This window comes from Nymphalis io, chromosome 17, assembly GCF_905147045.1.
Source record: "Nymphalis io chromosome 17, ilAglIoxx1.1, whole genome shotgun sequence".
NCBI classification, from domain to species: Eukaryota; Metazoa; Arthropoda; class Insecta; order Lepidoptera; family Nymphalidae; genus Nymphalis; species Nymphalis io.
This window is the reverse complement of record NC_065904.1, coordinates 881,274-900,434: the sequence shown is the minus strand read 5'-3', so window position 1 is coordinate 900,434 and position 19,161 is coordinate 881,274. Positions and strand designations below refer to the sequence as shown.

At 39.3% G+C, this 19,161-nt stretch overlaps 1 protein-coding gene across 7 annotated transcripts in view; it reads right to left on the bottom strand.

The window, feature by feature from the left end:
• LOC126774962 (resistance to inhibitors of cholinesterase protein 3) overlaps window positions 1-19,161 on the bottom strand; it is a 46,623-nt gene that overhangs the window by 3,036 nt on the left and 24,426 nt on the right. For 3 of the 7 annotated variants that reach the window (XM_050496650.1, XM_050496643.1, XM_050496648.1), the window contains 9 exons: window positions 18,951-19,088; window positions 18,225-18,330; window positions 14,726-14,746; window positions 12,762-12,853; window positions 8,487-9,143; window positions 8,315-8,401; window positions 3,854-3,976; window positions 3,022-3,094; window positions 2,671-2,726 (listed from right to left, as the gene is read on the bottom strand). In XM_050496650.1, coding sequence (XP_050352607.1) covers window positions 2,671-2,726; window positions 3,022-3,094; window positions 3,854-3,976; window positions 8,315-8,401; window positions 8,487-9,143; window positions 12,762-12,853; window positions 14,726-14,746; window positions 18,225-18,330; window positions 18,951-19,088 — 1,353 coding nt within the window. Of the gene's footprint in view, window positions 1-819; window positions 1,048-2,670; window positions 2,727-3,021; window positions 3,095-3,853; window positions 3,977-8,314; window positions 8,402-8,486; window positions 9,144-10,358; window positions 10,439-12,761; window positions 12,854-14,725; window positions 14,747-18,224; window positions 18,331-18,950; window positions 19,089-19,161 lie in introns of those variants that run through there. The other 4 variants (XM_050496645.1, XM_050496649.1, XM_050496647.1 and 1 more) reach the window with 3 other exon arrangements.

Sequence of the window (19,161 nt, the reverse complement as noted above, 5' to 3'; positions counted from 1 at the left end):
ACCAGACAACTGATATACTACATATACTATTTTTTTTCTATCCACCAACCACGCCAACCCGCTCGTCTGCCCATTAAATACATCGTTGATGGCATCGTCGACTACGAGACCCTGATCTTAAAGATAAGCTTAAAATCTACGAGACTATTAAGGAAAAGATAAAACTGGAACATTCTAGAAGTACCTACAGAAACGAAAAACACGGCATCATACGTCACGATAAAACGTTATAAAAGTGCTATAATTGTGCTGAAGGTGATCATGTGTCAGATGACAGTCCACACGAGGCCAAATGTCCAAAATGCTTTAACTGTAAGGAATATGGTATTTTACCGAAGTGGCCACATAAAAAAAGTACGGAAGATTAAAGAAGGCGGCGTAAGGAAGATTCGATTTTGTCAAGATTGCGTAGCTTCGGCACTTCCGGCAATAAAAAAAATTACAATAAATCGACAAATAGGAGCGCGAGCGGCGAACGCGTGAGCAAGCAAGCAATTTTCGGTCAATCATCGTTCAACAACGCGGATGCTGTCATCCAAGATAGCAAATGTCAAATTCAAATCGAGTATGACATTTACGATGTAAACAAATAAACAGCAACGAGAAAAAACTTTGAAGATCGTAGAATTATGTGGAAAAACGACAAGTGCACTTATTGATTCGGGCAGTATGAACCTGGTAACTTTCGAGTTTAGTGCTACTGTTAGAAAATTAATGAAAAAACACTGTCAGGACTTGGTTTAGCTAAAGTGGTGTCATTACGTTTTCCTTACAACAAATATACGACGATGTACGAAATACGGCAATGTGATATTTTACGTGGTACCTAAATACTGTAATACCTTATGATATAATTAATTTTCATAAACATGTTATAGCGGTTATGAATGGTAGTGATGTGTGGATGAAAGCTGTGGACTGGGTAAATGAAAATTATTATTTCAGTTGCCGTGTCGAGGTTGGTCATGTTATACTTACCTTAAAGAAGAGGTTGTTCAGATAGTTGAGAAATACCAACCCTGTCAAATTAAAGGAGCTGCTATCCAGCTGAAAATAATTGTGAAAGATGATGTCCCGGTGGTACAACGTCCACGACGTATACCACTAAGAGAGCAGGCGGTAGTTGAAGAACAAATTGCAGAGTGGCATGAGCAAGGGATTGTACGCTTAAGTACTCAGAATATGCTAGTCCATTAGTTCTTGTTCACAAAAAAAGATGGTGCTATAAGGGTGTGTGTGTTAGGTTAGTTGACTATAGAAAATTAAATAGTAATGTCATAAAAGATGAGTTTCCATTGCCGATCATTGGGGATTACATTGATAAGTTGGCTGAGGCAAAAGTCTTTTGTGTACTGACTTTAAATATGGATTATTCCACCTGAATTTCAGCAGTGAGTTTGTAAAGTACACTGCATTTACACACACCACGAGCAGTTCAAGTTTTTGAAAGCACCATTTGGCTTGTCCATTTGCCCAAGCTATTACATGAGATTATAATATTTGTCGATGATGTTCTTATTCCAGCAAAAGATGAACAGGAATCCGTTGATAGATTAAGAGAAATAAAATGGAAGAAAGCACATCATATATGTCACAGCATATCTTATTTAAGTCATACGATTGAGAATGGACAAGTAAGGCCTGCCAGTGACAAGATTGAAACTGTTTCAAAGTTTCCAGAACCCAAAACGGTTAAGCAATTGCAAAGTTTTATTGGATTGGTTATATTTTAGGAAGTATATCCAGAAATTTGTATCTATAGCACGGCCGCTAACAGATTTACTTAAAAAGGATGTTAATTTCGAATTCTACGATGAGCAACAGTGTGCTCAATTGTTTGAAGGAACGTCTGACTACTAAACCAGTTTTCCAAATACTTAATCAAGATTGGAAACAGAAATGCATACAGATGCATCACGTCTGACTTATGCTATTATACTTATGCAGCGATCTGATGATAACAATGGCTACATCTAGTAAACTTCATGAGTCGGAAAACAGGACCACCATGTTATCAATTGAAAAGTGAGGCAATTATTGAAAGGGAAAAAAAATTGACATTTACTTGTATGGTTTAATTTTTATATTAGGTTAATTCCAGATGACAAATAAGAAAAAAAGATTTGTGTACGAGGGTTGCGATAAGGGAATTGCTTCTTCAAGAGTTTGACTTTGTGGTTGAACATTGACCAGGACGACAATGCAGCATACGGATGCATTAAGCCGAAACCTATATGTAGCAATTGTAAGTCTGCATAATGAGATAAGAAGAACACAGCAGTTGGATGATGGTCTAAAAGCTATATCGGAGATTTTACAGGAGAACTTATGCTGATTATTATATTGATAATGGATTGCTTTATAAAGGAATGGAAAAGCATTTAGTAAACCCCTATGGAAAATGAAATCATAAAAAGGGCTCATGCAAATGCACATTTTACAAATAGAAAGACGACTGAGTTAATAAGTAATTACTGGATTATTTTGCCATTCAATCCCAAACATAGATGAATTAGCAAGTTTTGATTCTTTTATTCTACTCTTATTTACATATATTTTTAATTGGTAACCCTAATACTCGTCATCGGCTACCATAAACAAAAGATGAAATGTTTCATTTGAAAATTTGAACTGTTTCACCTTTACTTATTTATAATAATATGATATTACCTCTGCAGCTGGTTGAGTCAGGCCGCTTGCTGTGGTATAGTCATCAAACGTAGATTCTGAAAACATCACATGTCAATATCAATCTGCAAAAGTAGACTACGGATTCTATTAGGAAGCGGTCGGAAGCACTGATGTTTTTTTTTGTACATGATTGATACATTTTCTTTTGGGAGTATATGTTTTATCTAAATAGATTAAAAGCAATCATTTAAAAATTAATAATTAATATCAATAACTTTATAATTTTTATTGCAACGTAATATTTGTTTTAAATTGAAATACTCTTAACATTGAAAAGCAAACTATGATTGGGTCTTTAATTCTTTTTCATAAAATTAAAATGAATCTCACCCAGGTCTCTGTCGGGCGTGTCGCGCGGAGCGTCCTGTATCAACGATAGCGTCATTTTCCCGCTCACGACCAACTGAAACGCATTAATTAATGTATTATGCGTGAGCACACACTGGTGTATTCTCTAATCTCTTGCTCTCATTTTGACCTGAAGGGCAATTCGAAACAGGTCTCTAAGAACATCTTGATGATTTTTTTTTATAAAGCAAACTTTATTTGCAAGACCCTGTTTGAATCAGAGCCGAATCATTTCAAGAAGACGAAGGAGAGATTGAAAAAATATATATGTAAAAACAATTATGTTGCATCTTTTATTATAAATATTATTACGTTTTAGACAATTTAGTGATACATGTTTATGTATCTAGCGCACTTAAGATTCAGAGCTGGTTTCAAACCAACGAGTAATAATTAACATATAAAACTAATATTAACAAAAATACACTAAATAGTGAGCTTTAAGTCAGAGGCACGAGAAAAATAAAATTGTAATTCAATTATAAAACTTATTTACGATTTATTTCTCTCATAAAGAATATGCATATAGCATAACATATGCAAGTGACTCCTAGTCGGTCTAGTGGCTATAAAGCCGCGGTGGTTGTCTGTCGAAAAACCCTGAACTACTTCCAGTCGTGTCGGATTTGCCGTCCCATCGGATAATGAGAGCGAGAGAATAGAGAGTGCACTTGCGTTTACTTATACACTTGTGCACTATAATGCCTAGCGCAATTGGCTAGACACACTTGAAAATGGCCGCCGTGGACAACATCGGCCAGCTCATCATCTGCATTTGTAAAAATAGTACGAATGATAAATAAAGGTAACATACCGGTGCATGTTTGCTAGGCTTTGGTTTATTCGTCCTGTCTTCCGCAAACTCTGATACCAAAACTCGGGATTGTTGAGGGATTTCCGTCTCGAGGAATATAGATTTCACGACGTCAGCTTTGTGCTAGAATTAAATTATTCTTTGTGCTGTTATACAATACAGATTTCGAATTACATTAAATAATTATAACTAACATTGTTTAACTTAACACTGGTACCATGTTGGGCGCCAATTTTTTTTTTCTTCTTTACAAATCTTTATTGACATATTATTAATACCAACTAAATAATACATTAATACATTCAATTTTAAAATTAATAATTTTATAAATGACTTTTTTTTAATTAAATTTAAAGAAGTATATATATTTTTTTAGTTATAAGAATATATATTTAATGTAACGGTGGGCGGGGCTTTTGTAAGTTAGCAACAACGTATAAGATTATTAGTAGAAAGAGAAATTAGTAGGAATTAATACTACAGAATTAAGGGTGAATATTTATTTAAGGTAACGGTTGCACTTAATTTAGGTAAGGGATATTGTATTAAGCTGTTTCCAAGGCGACATTTTCCGTGTTAAAGTTACGTAACTATACATTAACGTATACTTTATGTGATGAAATATATGACACTAAAGATTACAGGCAAAATATAATTAACACAAAAGGCTCGACTAGTACTCGCTACTACATTACAGTACAAAAATGGTTTCAATTTTATTAATATTAAACGATAATAAGAGGGCGTAGTGGTCCATAAAACTATATTTTTAAAAAATTAATAAATATGTGTATATAAATTAAGTAAGTAAGAAATCAAACATATTTCATGTCGTTGCCATATATAATAATGAAAAATATTTTATAAATAATATAACTACATATATTTAATTCGCCGTGGAGTACCGGCTTAGAATAGTACTCCCCCAATCTCATCCCGTGGGTGTCGTAAGAGGCGACTGAGGGACGGGGAAAAGGGGGGATGGGCAGCAGCGTCCCCCCTCCCATAAACATCTTACCCCCTACTGCGCTCGCCAACACGCCTGCCCAGCGCGGCGAGTATGGGCAAACCCCTCCCTTAATGGCAGATGCGCCCAAAAAAAGGCCCCCAGTTACCGGCAAGCCCGCTAGGCCCGACCAAGGTAGCGGTCGCGGTATCGGCAGGGCAGGGGGTGCTAAGAATCACCGGTTCACGGCAGGCTACCGTATAAAACGACTGAAAATGGCAACGTATAATGGACGCTCGATGAGGCTGGACCATCACCTCGCCGAATTAGAAGTAGAGTTAAGTCATATAAACTGGCATATACTGGGGTTATCTGAAGTCCGAAGACAGGGGGAGGACACGATAACTCTAGAGTCCGGTAACTTACTCTACTTCCGCGAAGGTGATAACCTCTCCCAGGGTGGTGTCGGTTTTCTTGTCAAAAAGGATCTCATTAGCAGCATTGTGGAAATCAGTAGTGTGTCGAATCGGGTAGCGTACCTTGTCCTAAAACTTTCCGACAGGTACTCCCTGAAGGTTGTACAGGTATATGCGCCAACTTCGACATACTCTGATGATGTGGTCGAAGCGATGTACGAGGACATCGCAAAGGCCCTCAACGACACCTCGAGGGCCCACTACAATGTTGTTATGGGAGACTTTAATGCTAAAGTGGGAGTACAAGATAGCGGTGAATCGAAAGTCGGACCTTACGGCTTGGGCAGCAGAAATCACAGGGGGCAAATGCTGGTAAACTTTCTCGAAGCGCAGGGGCTTTTTTTGATGAATTCTTTCTTTCAAAAGAAGCCTCAGAGGAGGTGGACCTGGCGAAGCCCCGATAACGTGACAAGGAACGAGATAGACTTTATCATTTCGAATAAAAGGCACATATTTAGAGATGTTTCAGTGATCAACAGGTTTAATACCGGAAGTGATCACCGCTTGGTTCGAGGCACTCTAAATATCAACTTAAAAGCCGAAAGATCGAGAATGATGAGGTCTACTCTCCGACCTACCATGCTCCAAGCTGCTCAAGGCTCCGAAAAGTTCCAAATGGAACTTCAAAATCAATTCACCGCGTTGGAAACCATAAGCAGCATTGATGAGAGAACCGACACGCTGGTCAAAATACTGCAAAACACATCCCGCAAGTGTTTTCCGCCACAGAGAAGAGACAACGCACCAAAACTCTCTGCTGAGACACTCGAGCTCATGAGAAAACGACGAGAACTACCATCGTTTTTGTCAGATAAGGCCTTAAACCGAACAATAAAAACGCTGACGCGACGCGATCTCCGACGCTCCAATACCCGTGCCATCAAGGCTGCGATTGAGCAAAATCGGGGATCGAAAGTGTTCGCTCGCAAGTTTGGGAGGCCGCGTCTGACAAAACTTAAAACTGAAAATGGTGGGGTCGTTACCTCTAGGCCTGAGATTATCGGAGAAGTAGAGAGGTTTTATGGGCAGTTGTTCTCTTCAAGATCGGATAAACCCGTGGGAATCAGTATTGATGACCAGCGCGCCCCTCTTATGCGCCATTACTCCGAGGAGCTCCCGGTCGTTGACCAAGGAGAGATTAGGGCGGCTCTAGAACAGCTTAAAAACAACAAAGCTCCGGGAGATGACGGAATCACAACAGAGTTGCTTAAGGCAGGCGGGACTCCGGTCCTGAAAGAGCTAGCAAGCCTCTTTAATTCCGTCATCCAACATGGCAAGACCCCGGAAACGTGGAGCGGGAGTGAGGTGGTACTGTTTTTCAAGAAAGGTGATAAAACCCTCTTGAAAAACTACAGACCAATCTCCCTCCTGAGTCACGTGTATAAGCTGTTCTCAAGAGTCGTCACGAACCGTCTCGCCAGACGACTTGACGAGTTCCAGCCCCCAGAGCAAGCCGGCTTTCGATCAGGCTACAGCACCGTGGACCACATCCATACTGTTCGGCAGATTGTGCAGAAGACCGAAGAGTACAATCAGCCGCTGTGTATGGCATTTGTGGACTACGAGAAAGCCTTCGACTCCATCGAAACCTGGGCAGTGCTCGACTCATTGCAGAGATGTCATATCGATTGGAGATATATCGAGGTACTGAGATGTCTGTACAACGCCGCTACAATGACTGTCCACATCCAGGACTGTAAGACGAAGGCGATCCAACTGCGCAGAGGGGTGAGACAGGGGGATGTAATATCCCCGAAACTGTTCACCAACGCGTTGGAAGACGTTTTCAAAACGCTGGATTGGACTAGGTATGGAGTCAATGTAAACGGCGAGTACATCTCACACCTTCGATTTGCCGACGATATCGTCATCATAGCAGAGTCGCTGGAACAACTCACCGAAATGCTGCGTAGCCTAGGCGAGTCTTCCCGGTGTGTCGGTCTCGGTATGAACTTGGAAAAGACCAAGGTCATGTTCAATAGGCATGTCGTGCCGGGACCGATATACGTCGAGGGGAAACCTCTCGAAGTTGTTAGTGAATATACCTACCTAGGACAGATAATACAAGTCGGTAGGAACAACTTCGAGAAGGAAGCCGATCGAAGAATTCGCTTGGGATGGGCAGCATTTGGCAACCTTCGTCAAGTCCTCAAGTCGTCTATACCGCAATGTTTGAAGACGAAAGTCTTCAACCAATGCGTCTTACCTGCCATGACATACGGTGCCGAAACGTGGACACTAACTGCGGGACTAGTCCACAAATTCAAAGTCGCTCAGCGTGCTATGGAGCGAGCTATGCTCGGAGTATCTTTGAAGGATAAGATCAGAAATGAGATTATCCGGAAAAGAACCGGAGTCACCGACATAGGTTGCAAAATTAGCAGGCTGAAGTGGCAGTGGGCTGGTCACGTATGTCGTAGGACCGATGGCCGTTGGAGCAGACGAGTCCTAGAGTGGAGACCGCGAATCGGCAAGCGCAGCGTAGGGCGCCCTCCAGCCAGGTGGACCGACGACCTTAAGAAGGTGGCGGGCACCAACTGGATGCGGAAGGCGGAGGACAGGGAGCTTTGGCGCACCTTGGGAGAGGCCTATGTTCAGCAGTGGACAACGATTGGCTGTTGATTGATATATTTAATAGTAGGTTTGTGCAAGCCTGCCTGGGTGGGTACCACCTATTCATCATTACTCTAACGCTGAACAGCAATAATAGTATTGTTGTGTTACGGTTTGAAGGGTGAGTGAGCCAGTGTCATAACAGGCACAAGGGATTCCCAAGGTTAACATTTCTTACAATGCTAATGTCTATGGGCGTTGGTGACCCCTTACCAACAGGTGACCCATATGTACATCAGCCTACATATTCAACAAAAAAAAAATATTATATATAAATGCAATTTGTACTATTGCCGACGGTAGCATTTACCATTAGGTGGCCTATATTAATCATTGAAAAGAAAAAAAACCGCAGTTTTATGGATCACTATACTGGTATCATTCATATAAAGTTTGCACAATATGCACAGTGACATGAACGCTCACCGGTGCGGGCTGCGGGGCGGCGCGAGGCGGGTTCTCACGCCAGGCCCCACCGTCGGCCGGATGGGCGGTCACTTCCATTCCAACGACCTGAAATGTAACATTCGTATCAGAATAATTAGTTAAATTCAACAAATATTCATCAATTAATTCAACTACCATTCGTTTTATTTACCTTGACGCTTTGATTTTCTGTGTTATCTTTAGTTTCAGCGTTTTGCATGCGATGGTATTCGACAAGTTCTGCTAAGGTTAGTGGCTCTCGCCTTTCCTCTTCTTCGTTCACAGAATCATCAGATAACTTTGTTGCATTATCTCCTGCACTGGATTCTGTTCCGTCGGATATTTGAAAAAGCTCTAAGAACGTATCACTTTCTTCTTTTTCTTCTGCGTTGGTTTCATCTTCAGGTGTTGATTTTATTATTTCTGCATTTTTGGGTTTGGTTGCGATCTTTTCAACATTATCTTTAATTTTACTTGAAGGAACGTTGTCCTCCACTACTTTAAATACGACAGGATCCATCAATTCTACGCTCGGAGAATCTGGTGTGTCCGGCTCAATAACCGGTACTTCGTAGTCTCCACACCATGTGGTCGGATAGTCGTCATCAGTTTTCTCTTTTTTTACTGATTTCGGCGGTACCACTTTATCTTCTTTCTCAACACCAGAAATTTCAAGGTCGAGATCGGATTTTTTCAGGGATAATTCATTATCTTTTTGTTGTACAGTTGTTATTGGAGGCTCAATATATTCACAAGCTACTATTTTAACAGGGCTACTATTGAAAAGCAAATTTCCGTTTGTAAATGGGCGAGCGTTATCCAGCACTTCCTATAAACAAATATTCATGTCATTTTATCTTAAATTTGCGTATAACACATATATAAAGCTTTGAAATAAAATTGAAAAATCTAAAGCAACATAACAAGTTAATATAATTTCTATGTCAAACGTCTAATGTAACAAGAAAGCATATCTAGGAGCAATAACATTACTACCTACTGCCAAACTCACACTAAAAAAATATATGAGGACTGCTCAGTTAATTCTACGAAAACCAAAATTATTACACTAAATACACACATGTTCAATATCTGTGGAATATTATAACGAGAGAAATGAGCATTTCTTAATTATTATCTTGGATTGTTACGTGAAATGATGTATTTATTGTTCGGTTATACGATTTGTAAATGTTATTTTTGTAATTATTTCGTGAAATCATCAACTAATTAAATATTTACGTTCGCTTTGTTATGAATGTGATTTATATGTTAAACATTTAGTGTTATTATTATAATTCAGTTTATTATACTGTAGAGTCAGGTAGCAGAACAAACAGACAGATGATCAGCGAACGACATGAAGTAATGAAGCAACAGAAGAAAAATAAATTTGTTATGACACAAAAATAAGAAGAGGAGGCGTTCTACGTCCAATACGGATTCTATGATCATAATATTGCCAAAGATATTTTAAGGCATTATCATCAAAACGAAGCTAAATGTGCCAAGCGCACTAATCTTGTTCCATGATTAAATTACGCCGTTATATAAACTAAATACATCAGGACAAATGAGAGAGAATAATATGATGAGACATGTATTTCATGATTATTAATGTAACAACCCAAAGGCAAGCAAAACAACGGATAAAACGAAATTAACGATTTCAAAAATATAATAAAGCTGACCCTTTACCGGATACATAAAACTATATAACAATAAAAAATAAATTATCAAGTAATAATACAGATGTACAGAAGGAAAACGATGAGCGATTGTTATAACGCATATTCGATAGTCAATTGTCCTTAATTAAAAAAATATTCAAAAATAATGGATGCGATTATTCGATCGTAATCGAAAAAAAACCAAGCAATTGAATATTTCAATTGTTTTAAGCAATCGCCCATCGCTAGAGGCTACAGTTGATTGAGATGAGCGAGAATGCAACTTCGGTTTCTTTTTTGTTTTGTATCCAGAAGAGGATCAGATGATAAACTTGGACGTATTACGTCCAAATTCGCTAATGCCATGCAAAGACCTGTCGTTGCTGGTTTTGTGTGTAGCTCGCCTCCATCTGCTGTTGGACCTCCGCTACCAGACCAGATATGGCCGATACAACTGTCGGCCATAAGTTTTGAATTAGTATTCACTTTGGCTATATTTAGTGTTTTTTTTTTTTTTAATTTATATTGTTTTAATTAATACAAATAACTTATATCGTATTTGTTGGTTATGCTTTACAATTGGGTATCATGCCCAAGCACATTGCAAAATTTATATACAATATAATTATTAGTCATAATTAAAAATTGAAATATATATTAGGTTATTCTTTGTAAATTGGAAACGGTTTAAACATTCGTTACAAAATAAATAATAATAAATCTTGTTTTAAATTTACTGAAAAATTTCAAAATAGCAAAATCAATTAATCTATTGTATTTCGAATACTCCTAGTATTATATTTCTATGTTTATTACAAAGTAAAAAAAAACGTAATCAGTAATAATTTTGTTATCAGAGACCTTGGCCAAGTTCCTGTGACTAACTAACTTTTTATAATATTCGTATTTCAAATTTAGAACATTTGTTCACCATCTCTTCCCAAGCCCATGATTTTGACAATATGAATGATATTTAGCATAAAAAGTAAACAAAATATTATGTAATGATAAAAATATATGCAGACAAAAATAAACTTTCACAAAAACGTATAACGAAGGACGCTAAGCCTAAAATAGTTTGATCATCGGACGATTGGACTTGCTTGCATTTTGGATTAACGCCAAATTTCGGGTCGTGGAATGGACCGCATTTGTTACTGTATAACAAAGTTTATCTTACAGGGAATTTACATTCGCATAAATTTAGCGTATTTTGTAAATAAATAATTAATTTCTGAAGTTTTAATTGCATGTCTTCCTTTTATTTTTAATTTGCTTAATTCTTCAAGGAATGCTTGATGTAATACGGATTTTTACGTTGCAAACGTTGCAATTCCGCAACAAATAACGTAAGTAAATTCGAACTAGTTAAATTAATTCCGTAGAAAAATTCATTTTGATTGATTGTCTTTTTTTTTAATGGTAAATCATTTCACTGTGTAATAAATCCAGTATTTTTTTAATATTACCAAACAATTTCGAAGATAATAATTAGCGCTAATGTAAATAAAGTATAATTAAAATCAAATCTATTTCATTCTTTCTACTACATAAAAAAATAACAATTATAAAACCGTCACCATGCCTCAAGCGTTATTATTAAAACATCTAAGGATAACACGCAGATACTTCTCGGCGAAGTTTTAAAAGGATTTAGTATTTTCTAACCCTTCAAGTAAAAAAGAATGATGTTCAAATCGATACCAATTACGATTACGATTCGATACTCCTCTCATTAGTAAAAATATAATTGAAAACTTCTCTATATAAAACTTTAATTTATTAAATGTATACACTACGTAAACTATCTGTGGAATTGGTTTAAAATTCAGTTTGACACTTGACAGATTTGTCCCATACATAATTAAGGGTGAAATTAAATAAAAGCTTTTAAAAAATAAGCCGAGATGGCCCAGTGGTAAGAACGCGGGAATCCTAACCGATGATTATGGGTTCAAACCCGGGCAAGCACCACTGAATTTTCATGTGCTTAATTTGCGATTATAATTCATCTCGTGCTTTACAGTGAAGGAAAACATCGTGAGGAAACCTGCATGTGTCTAATTTCACTGAAATTCTGCCACATGTGTATTCCACCAACCCGCATTGGAGCAGCGTGGTGGAATAAGCTCCAACCCTTCTCCTCAAAAAGAGGAGAGGAGGCCTTTAGCCCAGCAGTGAGACATTCACAGGCTGTTATGGATTACGGATTTTAAAAAATAAATATCGTTAAAGTTATTGACGTTTGGTGTCAAAACTGGATAGCTATTACAAACGATTTCTAAACTTAATACCAATTGATAGTACTCTGCCAACGAATAACTTTAAAAACAATATTAATCTTGAATCAAAATTTCAGTTTTTATTTTGTAAAAACTATATTATAGATCTAAACTATAACATCTCAATACACTATAAAATTATACATGTTGCCGAATTGTATGTTTTTTTTTTTTGTGTAACAATCAAAAATATATGGCAACACGTATCGTCTCGATGAAAACACAATCTAACAATCTCTGGGACTTTTGAATATACCTCTAATAAACATTAGACTATTATGAAGGATATATTGTCGATTCTACCGTATTATAAGCGAAGGCATTTTTTTCCAAGATAACCAGATATTTTTCAAAAATAAGGTCCTAAGTTTTCATAAATCAGCTACAATCAAAACACGTCAAACAATCAGAGATACTAGGAGGACATACAAGCAAAATACATCTAATAAATAAAGAAGAGTTATCGAATCGCATCAATAGTGGCTAGCCATGTACCGCGTCGCGCCTCGCGAGCTGTCCCACGATCCGTTGCATCGCGCGCTCTGTCTGGGCCAGACGCGCCTTCAGAGCCGCTATCTCCTCGTCCCCTGGATATTCCCATTTAGAATATAATAACAAAAATAATTTAAAACAGCCACCAACACGCATTGGACCAACGTTGGAAATTGGAATGATCTTGGAACCTTCTCTTCAATAGGATCGAAGCGTTTTGCCAGCAGTTAAAAGTAAAAACAACCTTAAGCGGGCCTTAGATACCTGCGTGATACACAATACTAATTCAAGGCGCGATTTTCCGCATAATCAGTGCGTTATGCACATTCCAATCGCAATCGTTGACAGCGTAATTCAGTTTAGTTTATGCGCACGAGCATTGTCACTGAAACATTAACTTCTATAGACCTATGTGACCCTACACATTGGCACGGACTACAATTATATAACAAAATAAACGCTACTGTTTTCAGTGAGAGAATTGTTGCGTTTGCGTTCATTCTGTATTCGTCGCCCGTTAAAGCTTTCGACACGGTCACATAAACGATAAGGCGCGAACGTGTGCGAATCGAGTGACGCAGTCGCAAAAAACGTCCACATTCGCGTTCGCACTGTAACACGAGCGTCACGGCGCGAATGTGAATGTCACTCTGTAGTCCCATGACTATTATTAAATTAATTCAATGTATTAAAATCGACATTCATCCACGTCTAGTGTCTTAGTTTATTTTAGTAAGGGTAACACTAATTAACTATAATTATTATAATTTACTGTAAGAAGTGTAGTACAATAGTAAAAATATGCTTTTTTCCAAAGAATCGTTTCGTGTATGTACAGTTTTCCGAATGAGTTATTTCGAGTGTTGCAAGTCGCAATTTATATTAGGCATATCCCGATTAGGTAACGTTATGAAATGTCCTTCATAAAATTTCTCCTTTTTAAGTATGAATGTTATTAGTAAAAATATTTTAAGCCAAGTAAAGCTAAGTTTATTTTTGTAAAATAAGTTTAACGAAATTCATCACCAAGGTATCTTCGTAATCAATTTTGAAGCTGTAATCCCGATTTAAGCTTTCGGATTTAATATTAGAGAATATTTCGTATAGTAAAACCAACAAACCATAAGTTACGTTTTATGAAATATGAGTTGTTTAAAAAGTGTTTTGTTTATATTTTTAAATAATAAACCACCCAAATAGTAACTTAAATTAATCTATTATTTATTTTAACAAAACAACATGATGTGGATATATGTTTATATAAAACTCATAAATTGTAGTAAGGAGTGTAAAAATTGCAAAACTGAAATATATGTAAATAAGATGTTTGCTCTTCCCGCGCGATCTTGGCGCGAATTTATTGTGACAATGTCTAACAGAGATAAAAAAAGAGAAAATAAAAATACCGATTTAGGAGAAATAATTATCTAAAACGACGGTGTCATAACATTGAATATTTTCTTAACAAAAACGACATCAAGCGATTGGACCGACATCCGGCAGAATGATACGCAATCGTTTCTTAAGGCTCGTTAAAAGAACGCATCTCAATAAAAATACGCGCTCGCCACGAGCGCCGATAGACCTAGTCTACGTTATGTTACTATGTTTTCAATAAATCTTATTGACAAAAGCTCGGTTATTGGGAACTATTTTAAATTGGATTTTTTTATTTGATTTAGTCAAGAGGGTATAGTGAACGAAAACTAATAATATCATAACTTACCAAAGACTAATCTTCGGGAAAAACTAAGTCCGTTCAAAATTCTATATAATATATAAAATTTGATAGCGTTAGGATAAACGCTGAAAGGAGTAATACAACTTTAAATAACTCCGTTATCGCTTAATGGTAACTAATTAATGGTTCAAGCTAATTAACTCTTCCCTATTGATTACCGAAAAAATATAATAAATATATAAGTATATATATATACATGATAATACATATACGTAATAATACTCACTTGTATCCGTTTCTTTGTGTCCTGCATGCGTTAAAGAATAAATGAATTAAATTAAACCCAAATTTTTAAGTTATTTTATTTTTATTGGTAGAATTTGAGTTGAGTATTTTTTTTTATTCAGGGAGGGCAATTGACTCTACTCCACGTGATGGTAAGTGGTAGTAGAGTCCAAACGCGACGACGGCCAGTACAGACGGGAAAAACGTTCTGCACTAGCCGCCTTCGCCGTGCCGGCCCGCAAGATGCCTCTTCACTCCTCGTTTGAAGGAACCCGGGTTGTAAGAGGAGGGGAACACGTGAGCTGGTAAGGAATTCCATTTATTGCCAAATTTCTTTGTTCGCGATGGAATTGATGTCACAGTTAGGCGGTGACATCGAGAACCAGCTCGCGTGGACTTAAGAAGGAAGGGGGAATTAGAGAGAATAATTCCTCAGAGCACTCGCCGTGATACAGTCGATAGAAAGCGCTCAGTGCTACTATCTCACGACGCAATTGTAAAGGTTCAAGGGTGTTTGTGACCTTTACGTCGCCAATAATGCGCACTGCACGTCGCTGCAACCGGTCCAAGGCCTCAAGTAGGTACTTAGCGTAGCCATCCCAAAGGTGCGAGCAATATTCCACGCAAGACCGTACCTGTGTTTTGTACAGCAGGCACAGTTGTTGTGGCGTGAAAAAACACCGCCGTTTTTATAACAGCCTCGATGTAATCCCTTGGACTAAGGTCGCAGCGAACGTCAATCCCCAGCATGGCGATTTTGCTTTGTATCACCAGCGGAGTACCACAGAGGGAGGGAAGAGGGGAAAATTCTGACTTTTTCGCTGTGAGAGCGCATACCTATGTTTTCTTGGCATTAAACTCAACAAAATTATCAGAGCCCCATTTGGCGATGAACTCTAATGTCCTATCGAGTTCAATGACAAGATCCTTCCGCCTCTCCTCAATTTCCGCTCACCCAGCCACTGCGCGTCCGTCGTATCCACCATGCACTGTACTATCGTCTGCATAGCAATGTATGTTCCCAAGAGAAAGCATATCATTGATATGCAAAAGAAAGTGTGTGGGAGATAGCACAGATCCCTGGGGGACCCCAGCATTCACAACATAGAATTGTGAAGCGCAACCATCAACTAAAACACGAAGGCTACGCTTGTGTAGGAAGCTGGCAATCCAGGTGCATAGCTGAGCAGGCAGACCATGTGCCGGCAGCTTAGAGAGAAGACTTCTGTGCCAGACCCTGTCGAAATCCTTGGAGATATCGAGGCTGACAGCCAACGATTCTCCATGCTTGTCGATAGTTTCACCCCAGAGGTGTGTTACGTACGCTAGAAGATCACCTGTGGACCGTTTTGGTCGAAACCCGTACTGACGATCATTAATTAGACAGTAATCTTCTAGGTTGGATCAGTTGGTTGTTTAGAATCCATTCCATCACCTTACAAAGTATTGAGGTGATAGCTATTGGTCGATAATTTGCCGGGTCAGACCGATCCCCTTTTTTAGGAACCGCTTGCACATTAGCTCTTGTCCAAGCCTCCGGCACACATCCCGAAGAGAGAGAAAGTTGAAACAGGCGCGTTATCACAGAAGACAGCTTCGCCGCTCACTTCTTCAGCACTATGGCTGGTATTTCATCGGGACCGCTAGCTTTCCGTATATCGAGTGATTGCAGCTCCGCACGCACATCACGTTGCCTGATTTTGATGTCAGGCATCGTGTGGCCACATGAAGGTATTGTTGGTGGCAGCGCAGTACAATCATCGATCACGGAGTTGTCGGCAAAGAGTTTAGCCAGGAGATCGGCTTTCTCCTGCGGACTGTGAGCTAGCGATCCGTCCGGATTTCTGAGCGGTGGCAGCGAAGGTTGGCAGAAATTGTTTTGCACAGACTTGGTCAGACGCCAGAAGCTACGGGAGCCCATAGGATGCGAAATAAGGTCATGACCAATCTGTACAATGCGCTGTGCATCCGCTCTCGTGTATGCCTTCCTACAGGACTTGGAATTTTTATTGTAGTTTGCTTACAGTGAGTCAATGTTAGATGCCGTGCTAATGCAGCCGTTGATCCTCTTGCGATATGCCGTCTGCTTAGATGATACAGCATCGGTACATTCACGAGTGAACCAACGGTTACGCGTACCCCTACTGACGAGATCTGAGCTAGGAATGTAGTATTCCATTCCCAACATGATCTCGTCAGCAACAGCAGCGGCACTAGCTGTCGGGTCATTCCCACTGAAGCAACGTTCCTTCCGAGGGACCGACGCATAGTAATCGCACATACCGTCCCAATCTGCCGACTTATAGTGCCAAACGCGACTTTTGCATACCGCTAGTGGCGGCAGCTTGGCCTGTGGCACTCTGGTAGATATAAGGCTGTGATCCGAAGAGCCAAGAGGAGCCTGAACCACAACATGATATTCCATCGGGTGAGAAGTCAGAAGAAGGTCCAGTAGAGAAGGTGCTTGCCCATCAATGTCTGGGATCCTGGTGGGCTGATCAACCAGTTGGGTCAAGTCATGTGTGAGAGCAAAAGCATGAGCAGCCCTTTCAATCATGATTCGTGGTGACCATTAAAATCCCCCAAAAACACCAATTCCGCGTTAGGATACTGCTCTTGCGCAGCATCTGCCACCCGACTAAGATGGTCAAATAATCGGCTTGTCTCCAAGTCACCATTGTGGGATCTGTAGAGACACACGTAGACTCGACTCTGACGAACCAGGTCCACACGTACCACCAACATGGTGAAGGAGGGGTCCTCCAAGCAGCGCAGTCGGTGACAGCAAACATCCGTCCTGACGAACAAGCATACTCCGGCTTTCGCTTTGAAGGATTCTTCAAGCGTGTAGCAGGACGGAGTATTTGTGTCTCCGTGAGAAACAACATTGCTGGCCGTGCTGTCTCGAGATGGTGGTGGACAGCGTTGAGGTTAGCGTGGAGTCCACGGATGTTAGAGAACTCGACCTCAAACAGCGAGGGTATGGTAAGGGGTGTGCACCGCTGTACGACCGTTATTTCTGTTTTGTTGCGCTACCATTTGGGAAAAAAAATGGAAAAGAGACGTGAAGCGAGCGACGTATTGCCACGATAGGGATGGGCAAAATGTGGGGGCGTGTTTCCCCAAGTGGTTGCCAAAAGGAAAAATACACTGACTGTATATAATGTGTGAATAATACGTTTTTCACGCGAACTAATGTAACGCGATTTAATTTTTAACAGAGTAAATACTGACATATGACGTCACACGAGTCACTCTGCGTGTGTTTCGAATTTCTTCTTACATAATAGCTCTAAAGTCTGTAGGTCCTTTTGTTATGATATTGTAATGATATAAATGTATGTATTATGTTTAAATCATTCTAATTGATTTGACATTGAAATGTTCAGAAGTGTATGAAAATAATGACATTATATAAAATTTTAGAAATGGAGGTATAAAAAACAACTGACTCGCAACGCGGGACAATTACAATCTAAATAGCTTCAATATCAACTTACCCAATCGGTCAGGCGAGGTTCTGGAATCATCCCTGAATACACGTCGCCGGAATTGAGGATCGGGCGTTACAGGATCATATGGCACGCCAGTACGTTTAAAAAGTATCTAAGAAAATTACGAAAATATTTAAAAAAAGGATAGAATTGAGAGTACCAGGAGATCATAACTTCCGAGTAAATGAATATTTGCATAAAAATACATTGTTTTTAAAAGCTAACATTAAACATGTAAAAGTCTCTGATATTATACGTTGATGTCCTCAAGACTGATTTCAAACACGGCTAATATCAATGGAGACTAGCCAACTGCACTGGACATATTATAGTGCAAGTGTGTGCCCAAACACAGGTGCACTCTGTATTCCCTCACTCTCAGACTCCGATGGCACGGCAATCCGACATGACCGGAAATTCATGCACAATGCCAACAGCTTTAAGTGCATTCCGAGGCACGGGAGTGTACACACATCGAACTCCCAGACTCCGGGCTGCTACTGAGAGTTTTTCGATAAAAAAACCTTTTATTTGCGCAATCTGGAGTTTGCACCCAGGACTTCTGGGATCTGCGGCGTTATATCCAGCCACTAGAGCAACAAGGCAGACAATCTCAAGCTTAAAATCTGGCCTTCATATATTAGGTACCAGGTGACCATAAAATATAAAGAGACATTGATATAAAATGTTCATTAATGAAAGACTAATTATGATAGTGTAACAAATATCTACCTTACTGAGCGTGTACACGAAGAATACAATGATGCAGATGGTGTAGATGGGCATTACGAAACCCATTGAGGACTTCGGCGCCGGGACCGGACCGCCGGGAGAGCCCAGCGGAGGACGCATGCCCGGGATAGGTGGGGGCTGAAAACGAAAATATATTATATTTCAAATAAAAAATATAAGTTTGACAAAAACAAAACGGGCAAAGGCTTTT